At 53.3% G+C, this 12,958-nt stretch overlaps 1 protein-coding gene across 2 annotated transcripts in view; it reads left to right on the plus strand.

The window, feature by feature from the left end:
* The first annotated feature begins 465 nt into the window (after positions 1 to 465).
* The window catches only part of Sorcs2 (sortilin related VPS10 domain containing receptor 2), a 380,264-nt gene continuing 367,771 nt past the window's right edge, over positions 466 to 12,958 (plus strand). Inside the window, exon 1 of one of the 2 annotated variants that reach the window (XM_075943775.1) lies at positions 466 to 1,026. In XM_075943775.1, the coding sequence (XP_075799890.1) occupies positions 535 to 1,026 (492 nt within the window). In that variant the 5' untranslated portion in view covers positions 466 to 534. The remainder of the gene's footprint in view (positions 1,027 to 12,958) is intronic. The other variant, XM_075943774.1, reaches the window with a different exon arrangement.

Raw genomic sequence — 12,958 nt, forward strand, 5'->3', positions numbered from 1 at the left:
TTTTCGTGACTCTCAGGCATCCCCCCCCCCCGAACTTCTCCAAAAGCGCCCAGAGGAGGCGCTCTCACCACTTTTGATGATGGGCAGCTCTGAAGTTGTTTGGCCTCTAACCAGGCTACTTGGGTGTGGCCTGTCTTTCTTTGTTGCACCCCGTTGTGCCCCAAGTGCCTGGAACTATGGCTGGCCAAGTGTAGAGGCTCCGTAACCTCCCGAGAAAGGCAGGGAGAATGGAAAGAGGGAGGAACAGGAGGATCTAGGGTGAGCTTGGGAGTCACTGTGAGGGAAGGAAGGGGGTCTTGGAGGTGTGATTGCGCTCAGGACATCCTGGTCTGGCCCGGCCCAAAGCTGTGGTGGCTCGCGCGCAGCCGGCAGATGGCGGTGTTCCCTTGGCTGCGTGGCGGCTTTGAGTCCCCTCCTCCCGCGCTCCCTCCCTCCCGGCTCCTTTCTCTGCGCTCTTGCTCCAGCTCCCAGCGCCCTCCCGCTCTCCCGGCCGCGGTGTCGCCCGCACCGCACCGCCGCTGCCTACCGGCGACCATGGCGCACCGGGGAACCCCAAGCGCCCCGAAGCGTCCTGGCCTCACCGTGCTGGCCCCGAGCTCCCATGCTCCGCCGCCGCCGCGCTGGCCGCGCTTGTGGCCGCTGCCGCTGCCTCTGCCGCTGCCGCTGCTGCTGCTAGTGCTGGTGGCTGCCTGCGGGGCGGCGGGGCGCTCCCCCCAGTCCAGGAGCCTGGGTTCCAGCGTGCAGGTCACTCGGCTGCTGCACGCGGGACGCCCGAAGTCCGGAAATCGCGAGGATCCTCAGACACGAGGATCCGAGCCCAGCGCTCCGGGTCAGGGTCCGGGTCTTGCTTCGGGTCCCAGCGCAGATGGCGTCCCAGCTCCGGGCAAGGGGCGCAGGGCGCGGGCGGCGCCGGTGGCCAGTTCTGCCTCGCGCGTGCAGGTCTCGCTCATCAGCACGTCGTTCGTGCTCAAGGGGGACGCGACACACAACCAGGCAATGGTGCACTGGACAGGAGAGAACAGCAGCGTAAGTGACCTCCGCGCGCCCCCTGCCCTGCCGGGACACCTCTGGATACTCAGAGAGACCACCACAGTCCCTTACTTCCGGACCACCCGCGGTCATCCCTGATGGGCATTCTTGACGACTTGGGGGACTCGGGTCACCTCGGCGGCGCCCCTACTGGCTTTTGGCTATGGGTACTTTTGGAAGGGTACTCAAATTTGTGAGACTCGGTCTCGCTCATATGGCATTCCCGGAGATCTGGGGACCCCAAGCATCCTTGGCTTCTAGATCTGGGCTATGGGGAAGTCCCTAGAGTCTTTCGGATCCGGGCAGCATGACTCCAGGTCCTTGAGGGCCACCCGACTCTGTGCGGCGTGGATGGTGGGTCACCCACACACTGCACTGCACCCAGAGGCTCCAGCGTGCATCTCTGGAATTGTTGGCTCTGGAGTCCTTACGACCCGATCTACGCTGATTTTGGGGTCCAGGATATCCCTGTCAGTTTCATGCCCTGTTCTAAGACTCTTAATTCTAGGATTGTTCCTCGTCGTGTCTTTGGTCCCCCGGGACTTAGGGGTGTTTAACGTTATTTAACGTCGTGAGGTCTTCAGCGCAGGGTGCCAACCCCCTGCCTTTCTCCCACACCTCTCCCTCTGGTGTGGTTCACCAGACCCTGTTCACCTAGACTCGTTCCTGTTTTGGTAGTGCACCTCAGGGGCTTTGTTGTTCCTGGTTAAAGACCATACTCCCTCTGTCCCCTCTGGGCTGTCGCAGGTGTATGCACACCAGTTTGCAAGTTTGTGCTATTCAGGGAAGTGTGTTTTCATGAAGGGGAGCTAGAAATCTCTCGTCAGTGGCCTGTCCACTGTCCACTCACACTTTCCACTTTCCCACCCCCACCCCCAGTAACTAACTCCACCTCTTCTCATTATCTTCCAAGTTTGGGGGGAAATACATAGGACCAAAGTCCCTGCATGTACTGGGGGTGGAGTGGGCGGGTCTCCTCTTTTGGACATCGGGGGCTGCAGACAGTTTTACCCCTGTCCCGTCTCCTAGCACTCTTGGTGACTGCTAGGAGACTTCCATTTGTGCTGGAGAAGGGACAACCATGTATCCTTGACTGGCCCAAAGCCCAGTCCTGCTGGCCCCTCCTCTACTGGCTGACTGTGGAGGATGCAGGTGCCTTCACTGGCCCCTAGTGAACGGCAACTCCGGGAAGACTAGCAGCCCTCAGAGGGCAGAGCTAGTGCTGTGGCTGCAGCTGGCCAGCAGGGGGCAGTTAGGGTGCTGATCAGAGCGCCTTAGGGAAGGTGGGGGCTTCTCCCAAGAAGGGTGTGGAGGTGCTCTGCTGTCCTCACCTGAGCTGGAGCACGTCCTCCGACTCTGGGTATGTCGCTGGTCCCAGTCTTTCAGGGCTGGCTGTACCTGAAGATAAACTGTATCCTCTGTGCCTTAGGCTATTCTTCAGGACCCAAAGCTAGCCAAGAAACCCAAAAAAGAATGGAACAGAAACCCACTGAGAGTAAGCTCCATGCGTTTGGAGTGTTGAGATTGATGATCCAACTAGCTTACTCTTACTGCTCTGTTGATTAGCTTCTTGAGAGGAGGGCATGCAAGAAGAGAGTGAGACACTGGGTGGGTGGGGGTGAAGGATCCATAGGAGAGAGGACCAGCTGCCTCTAGGTTGGGTTTGTGTCCAGCAGAACCCCTTCTAGGCTCAGAGCCTGGCCCCTGAGTGACCTCCTTGGAGAGTTGAGGATGGAGAATGACGGACCAAAGAACTGGGAAGGAGACTTGAGGGACGCTCTTCTGGAGCCATTATGATGTGGGGCAGGTGTCAGACGTGGACAGTGGGGCCCAGCCTGGTCCTTAGCTGACACCTAGCTGAATGTGTGTGGGACCACATGGAAACAGTGCCTGAGCATCTGAGTTGAGCCTTCTCTCTTCTCCTCCCTCACTGCACTCAGCCCCGGACCATAAGGAAGATGGGATGGGATTCTTTCCAGAAAACCTGGCCACCCGTGGCTGGACATGTGCTCAGAGGTTTACCTTGCCCGAGAAAACCCAGGAATGAAAAAAGATGGGCGAGGGCCGCCTCTGAGAGCCGCCCCAGTAAACTGGGCCCTTTAGACGTGGCTCTCTCAGATCTGATTGTACACAGCACATTCTTGACGCATGAAGTGTCTTAGAAGTGCCCTGCTCCCTCCATGCTCAAGGTGCAGTGGCAGGGACAAAGATGAGAGGCAGCACTTGGCAGCTGACTGGACGTCTTGCTCAAAGCCCCGCCTCTGTGAGCTTACAGAAGACTGGAGCAGACCGAGGGACTCTTTGCTGAGTGCTGTCTTTATGAAGTTGCCTTCTGCTGCTCGCTCCTGCCCTCTGCGGACGTGGTCCACGGCAGAGCCTTGGCTTTCTCCTGTCAGGTGCTTTTTTCAAAAGAAGAGCGCTGGGGGAGGGGCACAGCCTCTTCAGAAATGGCATTAGAGCGCATCCCGCTAAGGGCTGGGCTGAGGGATTGCGGGACTCAAGCTGATTCCCAGACAGTCCCTGTCACTGCAGCTCAGGGAACATATGTGAGTTTTCCTCGATTCTTCCAGCTCCCATGGAGATAGGGACAGGGACTCGCTTGGAAGTTCAAACAGGGCCTCTCCAGCTGACGTTTATCTGTGGCAACACATTGTTGTATGCGAGATGAATGCTTCATGGAAACCGACTACGGTTGCCTTTTGAGAGACCCAGATTGGCCTGTGCACACAAGGCCCTGCGTCTCCACTCTGCCCTTGGAGCCAGCGAGGTTGTATGAAGGCAGGAAATAGAGCAGGTGCTGGGCTCCACCTGAGGGTGGCAGTTTCTTGTTAGCCTGGTAGGAGTGTGAGGTACTGTTTGGGGGGTGGGGGATTGCGAACTTTAACTAAGCACAGCCCCCAAGCTCCTTCCCATAAGTCACTTGCATTGCAACTTTGACTCATGGTCCCACTTGGACATGAGCTTCCCACAGCCAGGTCCCATATCTGTACCTCAGACTGACGGTTTACCTCCATCCTGCCTGCTTCACCCTGTGCTGTGTCTCCCAGTAGGGGTGGTGAGTGTTCACAGGTATTTCTGGGCAGATTAGACACACTCCACCCCAGGCAACTGGTTGGAGTCCCTACCTGTGTCATTTCGTATAAATGCAGAGAGCCCAAGGCAGATCAGAATGTGGGTTCTCTGTTGGGAGGTCAAAGGCAGGCTACCTGCCTTGATTTCTTGTACAGAGGTATCATGGCTTATGCCTGAGTTGTATAGGAATTCGGTCATGACCCCTGCTGCAGGTCAGATTCCTTGAGGGCAGGTGGATTAGTTTGCTCTAGCTTTGTGACAAAGGACCATGATAGCATGGACCCTTAGACAGCAAACTCTTTTTGTCCCTTTGTGCTTGCACCTGGGATGGGACCATTCCTTCCGATTGGGACATCAGTATTGGCTATACTGGTTATTGGGTTATAAGGCCACCTTGACAGACTCGTTATAATGGAATCACTGTTAGAAGCCCTACTCCAGATCTACTCAAGTTTGGATGTCCCGGATTAGGACTTCAACTGAAGGATTTTGGGGGAGGGGCTGGCACAGTTTGGGTCCCCTTGTCATCCTCAGATGTCAAACCTGGACCTCAGAGTCATCTGGTGGGAGAGATGAGATGGCCGTAAACTGGCAGATATGAGAGGGGAGAATAGCAGAGAAGAGGTGGCCTCAGGCCCGGCTCAAAGGATGAGTGGGGAGAGCAGATGAGAGAGGGAGAATGTTCTAGCAGGAGGGACAGCCCTAGCAAGACCTGTAGGTAGGAATTTGAAGGTCACAAGTGCCCTGTAGAGACACTGGATGCCTTGTGTGGGAGCAGAAGCCCGAGGAGAGAGCGGGGAGGAGAGTAAAGTTTGCCCATGCCCCCCAGATGTGTACCCGAGGAGGCCATGGCGGTGTTGAGTTGGCGGATAAATAAGCTTTGGAGCCTGCTGGGCTGTGTGTGTCTCGGGTCTTGGATCCTAGGATAGATGGAGGGGATGCTCTGGGCCTCCGTCTTTACCATGGAAAAGGGGACTTGGCTGGGCAAGAGTCAGATATTCCATGTGAAATGCATAGCTCAGAGCATGGCATGTAGCCAGAAGTCAGCATGATACCCAGCCCGGGTGTGGCCAGAAAGGCTGTAGGAGGGGTACAGGGTTGAGGCTAGTGGGACTGTGTACTGTGTGGGTTGTGCCTGGGCTGTTCTGGGGAGAGTGAGCCTGAGGAAGGCGTCCAGGTAAGAATGAATGGTTTCCTGTCAGCCTCTCATGGTCTTCAGTGCTGGGCTCTGAGGCTCCGGGTCAGTCTCCAAATGAATGGGTCTTTGCCTGGCACAAAGCTAATTTAGAGCCTTGCTTCCTACAGCTGTGGTTTTGCTGTGTCCAGGTAGAAGCATCTGAATGGTTCCTGAGCATTTGCAAGTTCCTAAGTACAGGGCTCTGGGGAGCCACTATCCCTTTGCTCTGGGCTGGAGCAGAGGTCTGGCTTCCCATGGACACTGAGGCTGACAGCCTGTGGGCACTGAGTATTTGTCCTTGCAGCCACTACCAAGGTGTCCAGTGACCACCCAAGTGAGACCGAGACCAAGGATGCTGTGGCTGATGTTGAGTGTCTGTCACACGGGCTGTCAGGAGCTCGCCACTGGCATGCAAGCCTGTCAGGACCTTAAGTCTAGTGTCTGGATGAAGAATGAGGATGGAGACAGAGATGCCTGTGCCGTGTGACAGGCGGCAGTCACAGAGCGGTGTGCCGTGACACAGGATCTATAGGGGCAAACCACAGGTGCACACTCTGGGGGCCTCCTGATCTGTGCTGAGGGTGTTCCAGGGTCCCGTGCTGAGGGTGTCCTAGGTTCTGTGCTATGCAGAGTGCCATTATATGGAGAGATCACAGGTGCTGATCACACACCAGAATCTGTGTGTGAACACGACCGTTTGTATCCTGTGTAACAGGAGATGTGAGGGGTGGGGTGGGGAGGTCATCTCTGGTGACACTGAGAGCCATTCTTGAGGGCAGGGGAGGCAGGCTAAATATTTTTTTGGGCCCAGGCCGACACTCAGGGAAGGCTTTGCAGCCCTTGTGATGACATCTTCCCATGTAAGCATTTGATGTCCGGGGGAAGCGCTGCAAGAACCCCAGGGCCTGCAGTTCATCTCAGCTGTGGGGCCATCTGAGGAAAATGAAGTCAACGACCACGTCAGTGAGCTACGTCTGGGGAGCAGTGGAAGCCTGGATGGGAGGGGGCGTTTGAGGCTGGAGGAGCTGCAGACCCCGTCCCAGTGCATTGCACCTGAGCCAGGAGCTCTTTCAGGGATCTTCCCGGCTAGGGTCTGAGAGAGACTCTTGGCTCTGGTGCCACTGCCCACTTTTAATGTCCCCATTGGGTACCTTCTCCGACTGGAGGTGGACAGCTGCCTTCCTTTGTGTTTTTCCCCAATGTCAACGGATTGGTGTCACTGTGGACCGAGGTTCTCCTGCACTTTGAGTCACCTTCTCTGGGCCCCTCAGGGCTGATCTGTTCTTGATGCTTCTCAGGGTCCCTAAGGGTGCTTGGTGTCACTCTCCCAGTACCTCCTGTAGACAGACCCTAAGGTCCTGTCCTGCTTAGTTCTCTACAGGGAGACCCAGAGTCCAGAAGATCGGCCTCCCTGTGTGCGTGAGTGCGCATTTGTGTGTGTGTGAGTCTATGTGTGTGTCTCCATGTAAATGTGTATGTATCTGTGTGTGTCTCTGTGTGTGTGCATGTGTGCGCACGCATCTGTGTGTGAGTCTGTGTGTCTGTGTGTGTCTCTGTGGGTGTGAGTCCGTGTGTCTGTGTATGAGTCTATGTGTGTGTCTCCGTGTGTGTGTGTGCATTTGTGTGTGTGTGAGTCTGTGTGTGGTGTGTGCTGGACTGGGCTGAATGAAGGGCTCTTGCCTTCAGCTCCTGTGTGCAAGACATGAATGGCCAGTAGGGCCTGGTGGGACTCATGGCAAGCATCAGCATGTGTGGGAGAATGGGGGTGTAGTCACTAGTGTGAACCCCTGTGTGGTGGGTTCTCAGTCTCTGACCCTGGGGGACCCTGCCCTGTTCTCCAGGATGTCTGCTTGTCTCCCCATTAACTCTGGGCTTTCATTCCTCTCCACGCTCAGTCAGAAGCTCGCACCTCCAGTGCCTGTCCCCGCTGGAAGTGTTTACCCCTGGACCCAAGCTTTCTTGGGTCTCAGTTTCCTCGTCTGTAACATGGGCAGCAGTGCCAGGTGATCTCCAAATCCCTAGCAACTATGGACTCTGTGCATACATTCAATTTATTCACATCTCTGTGAGCAGGACTGAGGAGTGGGAGGACTTGCAAGGCCTAGTGCTGGCACACACAGCTCCCTCTTTTTTTTTTTTTTTTTTGAGACAGGGTTTGTCTGTGTTAACAGCCCTGGCTGTCTTGGAACTAGCTTTTGTAGACCATATTAGCCTCGAACTCACAGAGATCCGCCTGCCTCTGTCTTTGGAGTGAGTGCTGGGATAAAAGGGTGTGCCACCACCGTCAACAGTTCCCTCTTCTTAAGGCTGCTGTAGGTGCAAGCCTCAGTGCCCCAAGGCTCCAGTGTGGACTCCAGCATCCCGCCCAGCCAGGCTCACCCTGATCCTGTTGTTCTACTTGGGGGAGGACAGAACATCTCTGAGCCTGCTTTTAGTTGGTAAAGTATGGATAACTGTTCATGTGTCAGGCTGGTAGATGGGCCCGGGTACCTGTGGAGCCCGGGCAGCATGGATGGGGCCTAGCCATGTTGTCAATGCCCTCTTCTACTTTGCGGTTTCCCAAGACCTTGGACATCACTTCCTTGTTCTTTCTTTTCTAGCAACAGTGTAGGCCCCAGCTCCCAGGAGCTGTGGACTCGGCTAATATTTGCTGAGCGTTTCTCGTGTTCCTGGCAGGGTTAACTACCAGGGCCGCAGCACGGAGCCCAGGGAAGCAAAGACCTTGCCTGGTGAGATGCTGTGTGGGGACAGAATTCTGCCCAGAGTGTCCTCAGGGCTGTGTGAACTCATGGACAGGAGAATTTGATAGGATTTCCTGGAGGGGGTGCAGAGGGAACCAGTCTGAAGAGCAAGGAGAAGAGCCTCACCCGACCCGAGGCGGAGACTGGGAAAGCGGGGATATTGAGACCCAAGGGAGGCGAGGAGCTGAGAAGCCTGGGGAGTTCACAGGCAGAGAAGGGCGACAGCTGCCACCAGGGAGCCTGACACGGAGGTGCCAGGACAGCCCTTCAGCAAGGTTCCTGACACACTTCACACACCCACTTCTGCTTTAATGAAGGGTCTCTTCAGTCTGCAGTTGCAGAAGGTTCCAGAGCGCATTCTAAAGAGGTCATAAATTAGCTCATCCGCGCACCCCCATAAATTAGCTCGTCCGTGTACCCCTGCAGGGTTAGAGCGCAGCCTGTGACTTGCACAGGCCTCTCCAGAGTTGCCGTTACTCCATGCTGATGAGTTTCCAGTCAGGCCAGGACTTGCCAGCGGGTGATGTAAAGGAGTGCAGAGTTGGAGCGCCTGGAAAACCAGCTGGGTGCCTTCATGGGCGCCTGAGCTTACAGGCTGCCATCTGGTTGGAGCTCTCTTGGGCCGGTACTCTAAGGGGGGATTCCTTATCAACCCTTGCAAAGGGGTCCACTTGTGCTTCATCATCTTGAAGGCCCTCTTTGGGTGCTTCGGGAGTCACCAAGGAGACTGAACCCTGAGTGTAATGTCACTAGGACTGCTGCTCAGGGCCTTTATCTTCCCTCTGGGGGTGCAGGGAGCAGGATTGTGCTCTGCCCTCAGGACTTCTAGGCTGTACAATGTGGATAACAATCTATGTGTGTTAGGCTGGGCTTTGGCCTGTGCATTATGGACATCAGCAGTGTGCACACTTGTATTGGATCATTTCGTGGCTGCTTTGACTATGGGAAATCCTTTCAGGGATTCGTGTGAGTGCCAGCTGGATTCTGGGTATTTGAAAGAAGTCACATGATGGTGAGGATGGGTAGGCCACCGCACAGCTGGTTCATGCAATCACAGGTCTTCCTGGACCTGCCCCACAAGGCGGGAAACTGAAGACACAAGCATCTGGCTCCCAACTTGTGTAGGTGCTGGGTGATGGCGGACACTGGGCCTTCTCCACGACACCCTCGGATCGCTGACACTTTGCAGTCCACAGAGTGCTCATCACCCTGAATTCAATTAAGCTCCATTCATCATTTGAACATTGCCTGAGGGCTACCTGAGGGAGAGCAGGCCCTGGAAAGCTAGGGATAAGAAATAAAAAGTCCCCCGTTCTTTGAAGGTGGAAAAGCCCCTTCCTAGTTTGTGCTTCTTTAGCAGTTGGTTGCTTATTTGCACAGAAAATTACAATCATTTAATTAGTTTCTCCTCACACCAGCTCGAAGATCTTAAAATAACAGCACTCTCCTTCCTTACTAATTTTCTAGCAGAAGCAGACGATTTGCTCCAGCGTTGAGCTAGCCTCAACTTGAGCACAGCGCGTCTCTTGCAGACGCCATTTCCTGATGTTCGTGGATAAATCGAGTTCGAACGAAAGCAAGAAAAGAGCCTGGTCAAGTGCAGGCTCCCGTGTATATCAATCTGAAGTCCGAGAGTTCTTTTGAAGTTTTCTTGCCCTTGTGTGTTTTGTGAAGTATTGGAATAGATATCGTTGCCAAGGCTCAGAGGAGAGGGGGCCTCTGCCAGTGAGGGTCACCTCCTGCCTCTGCCTCTGATGTAGCTTGACTTTACTGTAGCATTCTTCTCTGTTTGCAGAGAGCTCTGGATTAGGGACAAAAAAAAATGAATAACCGCAGCTCCTTAGAACGGCCACATCCAGCAGCCTGTGCCCCCTCATTGTATAGATGATACTATCATATCGTTTACGGCTGTGACCAATACACATGCAGTGTCCTCAGGGCTTGCTGGACACACTCATCGCAAGCACGATTTGAATTTCATTAGTACTGAACACAAGCGCTCTCTGTGTCTCTCTGTCTCTCTCTCTCAAAAATATAAGAAATATTTTGGGGCCAATGAGATGGCTCAGCAGGTGCTTGCTGCCAAGCCTAAGTATCAGGGTGGGATCCTTGGAACCCACATGGTAGAAAAAGAACCACTGACCTCCACACACATGCCACGACATGCACAAATGCATTTGCATGTGCATATATATATATAATATATAATATATATATATATAACATGAATGAGAAATGTAAACATTTTTTAAAATAAATATTTTTATTTTTCTTTACTGTGATTTGGGTTGTGGTTATATAACATAAATCATTGTACCTATTTTTAACAGAGCTCAGAGGCATTAGGGCACTTGTGTTGCTGTGCAACCATCCCTACCTTTCATTTCTAGAATGTTCCCCCAGATGAAGCTCTGTCTCTACTAAATGCTAATTCCCCTAGACCTGGCAGCCATCACTCTGAGTTTGACAGCTCTGGACCTCACATGAGTGGGAGCTACAGTATCTGTCCTTCTGTGATTGGCTTGTTAGCCTATGTTGTGACGTGTGGAAGCATGTCCTCTTTAGGGGGCCATATAATATTCCATTGAATGGACCACATTTGTTTCCATTCATCTGACAGTGGGTGTTTGATCATTTCCACCTTTGGCTGAGTGACTGAAGCTGTGAGTGCAGACCCACAGAGCTTCGTTTAACCCTGGCTTCAGATTCTTTGGGCATTTCCTTAGAAATATAACTGCTTGGTCACAGGGTGGCTGTTTAATTTCTGGATTGAGCATGAACTTGAATGGTAGCAAAGTCCTTTTTGTGCTGCCTTGAATTTTGATACCTGCCAGGTTGGTGTGCGGCTGCAATCCTCAGAGAGCCTTGAGTGCCTTGGCCTGCCTGTGCCCAGGAAGGAGGGTGGCATGGCTGTTGCTGGAGCCAGCATGCTTCTGAGACTCCGAACAGAGGTTGTTAGTGAGCCTAGGAAATCTACATCCTTCACCTGTGTGATACAGCACTGGGCTGGGGTAGTGCTGGGCCAAGGGTGGGAACCGTGGAGAGCTGGACTCGTGTGGTAATGGGTCAACGGTAGGAACCATGGAGGGCTGGACTCATGTGGTACCGGGTCAAGGTGGGCATAACCATCTTGAGGTAGAGGTATTCTCCAGGTGTTGTGGAAGCTTAAGATCCCATTTCTAGTTCGTGCCCCTTTCTCTTCCTCCTAGCTTTTAGGCATTTTTTCCCTATTGACTTCCTCATTGACCAGCTAAGTAATTCAATTTTCACTCCGTAAAAATAAAGCACTCGATAAAAATCCCTATGTTTTTCTCAATTTATTCCCATCAATACCTCTTAACCCTGCTGGAGTTTGTGGTCTGATTTATCATTTGATGGCTGAACAGGGCTTTTGGGTGTTTGAACCCAGGCATCCCAATACCCTGCTCTGTGATTTGAGGCAGCTTCTGGGTACCACCTTCCTCTGAGTCAGGCCCTGGGGGGAAGCCCAACACACAGTGTTGAGTTTCCTGGCTTGGTGAGCTCCTTGTCTTGGCATGGGTAGAGGGTTCCTACCTCTCTATGCCATAGACCCCACCCACCTTGGAATGTAGATTTTATAGTTACTGCAAAATGGATAGGTATAAAGGAGGCCAACTCTTTGTGAAGTTATCAAGACACAACCAATCCCTTTGAAAACATTTGGTAAGAGGTGTGGGAGCTGTCATGATTTTGAAGCTGTTAACAGTATAAATGACCTTTTGAGATGCAGGACTACCATGACTTGTCTAAAGTGATGGAGGCCCCGGTCCTGATGCTACTGCTGTGACTTTTCTAGTGCAGGGAATAGCCTCATTTTGTAGTCTTGAGAATAAAGACGTTGTTTCTTAGGCTAAGGCCATGGCTCTGGAAGAGTCTGCATGGAGACACACACAGACATCTGGGCTGGTGTAGTGTTGGCTAAGGGTGGTATTGGTGGAGAACTGGGCTGGTGTGGTGCTGGCCAAGGGTGGGAATCGTGGAGATCTGGGCCTCCATGGAGGCTGTGCTCCAGTGCGTGGCAGATGCTCAGTTAACGTCTGCTTATGATGTGTTGCCACAAGAGACCACTAACCCAGCTCAGAGGCCCAGCTGCTGAGCTCCTGTAAGCACAAAGAAATCTCCATCTTACGCAGCAAGGCCCAGGTACACCACTGCAAGGAGAACAGCTAAGAGATGGAGATGGATGTGTCCTACCCAAAGACGAGCCAGGCCGGAGGGCAGGAGCTGCCTTAGTCCTATTGGAGGCTGTGCAGTCAGACTTAGCACAGGCTGTGCCCATTGCTGGACCAGCCTCGGCCCTCCTACCTGAACAGGTCAGCCAGGAGCCATTGTGCTCAATGGAGAGAAAACTCTCGCTCCCAAAGGAAGTTGGGACGTTTAAATAGTGCCCTTGTCCTCAGCCCCATCTCACTTACGAAAGGCAGAGCCAAGCAGAAAACCCAGGAGACACAGCTGCCTTGCCTTTGACAAAGAGGGTTGACAGAGATCAGACCTGGGAAGGTGGTGTCGCTGGAGAACTTTCTGGAAAGAGCAAGTGGGAGGATTCAGGTCTCAGGGTTATCGGCGGGGAGAGACCTTCCACAGAGCACTTTGCTAAGTCGCTTTTCTTCTCCACTGCCTACTGACTCAGCCACCTGTTAAGATGTTTTACTCTTGAATTTTTGAGGGGCCCACCACCCAGCTCCCAGATAAATCACACCGAGGCTTTTACTACTTATAAACGTCCGGCCTTAGCTTGGTTTGTTTCTTGCCCGCTTTTTTTAACTTAAATTATCCCATCTATCTTTGGCCTCAGGGCTTTTACCTTCCTCTATTCCTGAATAACTTTTCTTTCCTTTTTACTCTGTGCCTGGCTGTGTGGCTGAGTGACTGGCCCCTCTCTTTGTTCTATCTTCCTCCTTCTCCACGTTTCTCCATC

Source organism: Microtus pennsylvanicus, chromosome 12, assembly GCF_037038515.1.
Source record: "Microtus pennsylvanicus isolate mMicPen1 chromosome 12, mMicPen1.hap1, whole genome shotgun sequence".
NCBI lineage: Eukaryota > Metazoa > Chordata > Mammalia > Rodentia > Cricetidae > Microtus > Microtus pennsylvanicus.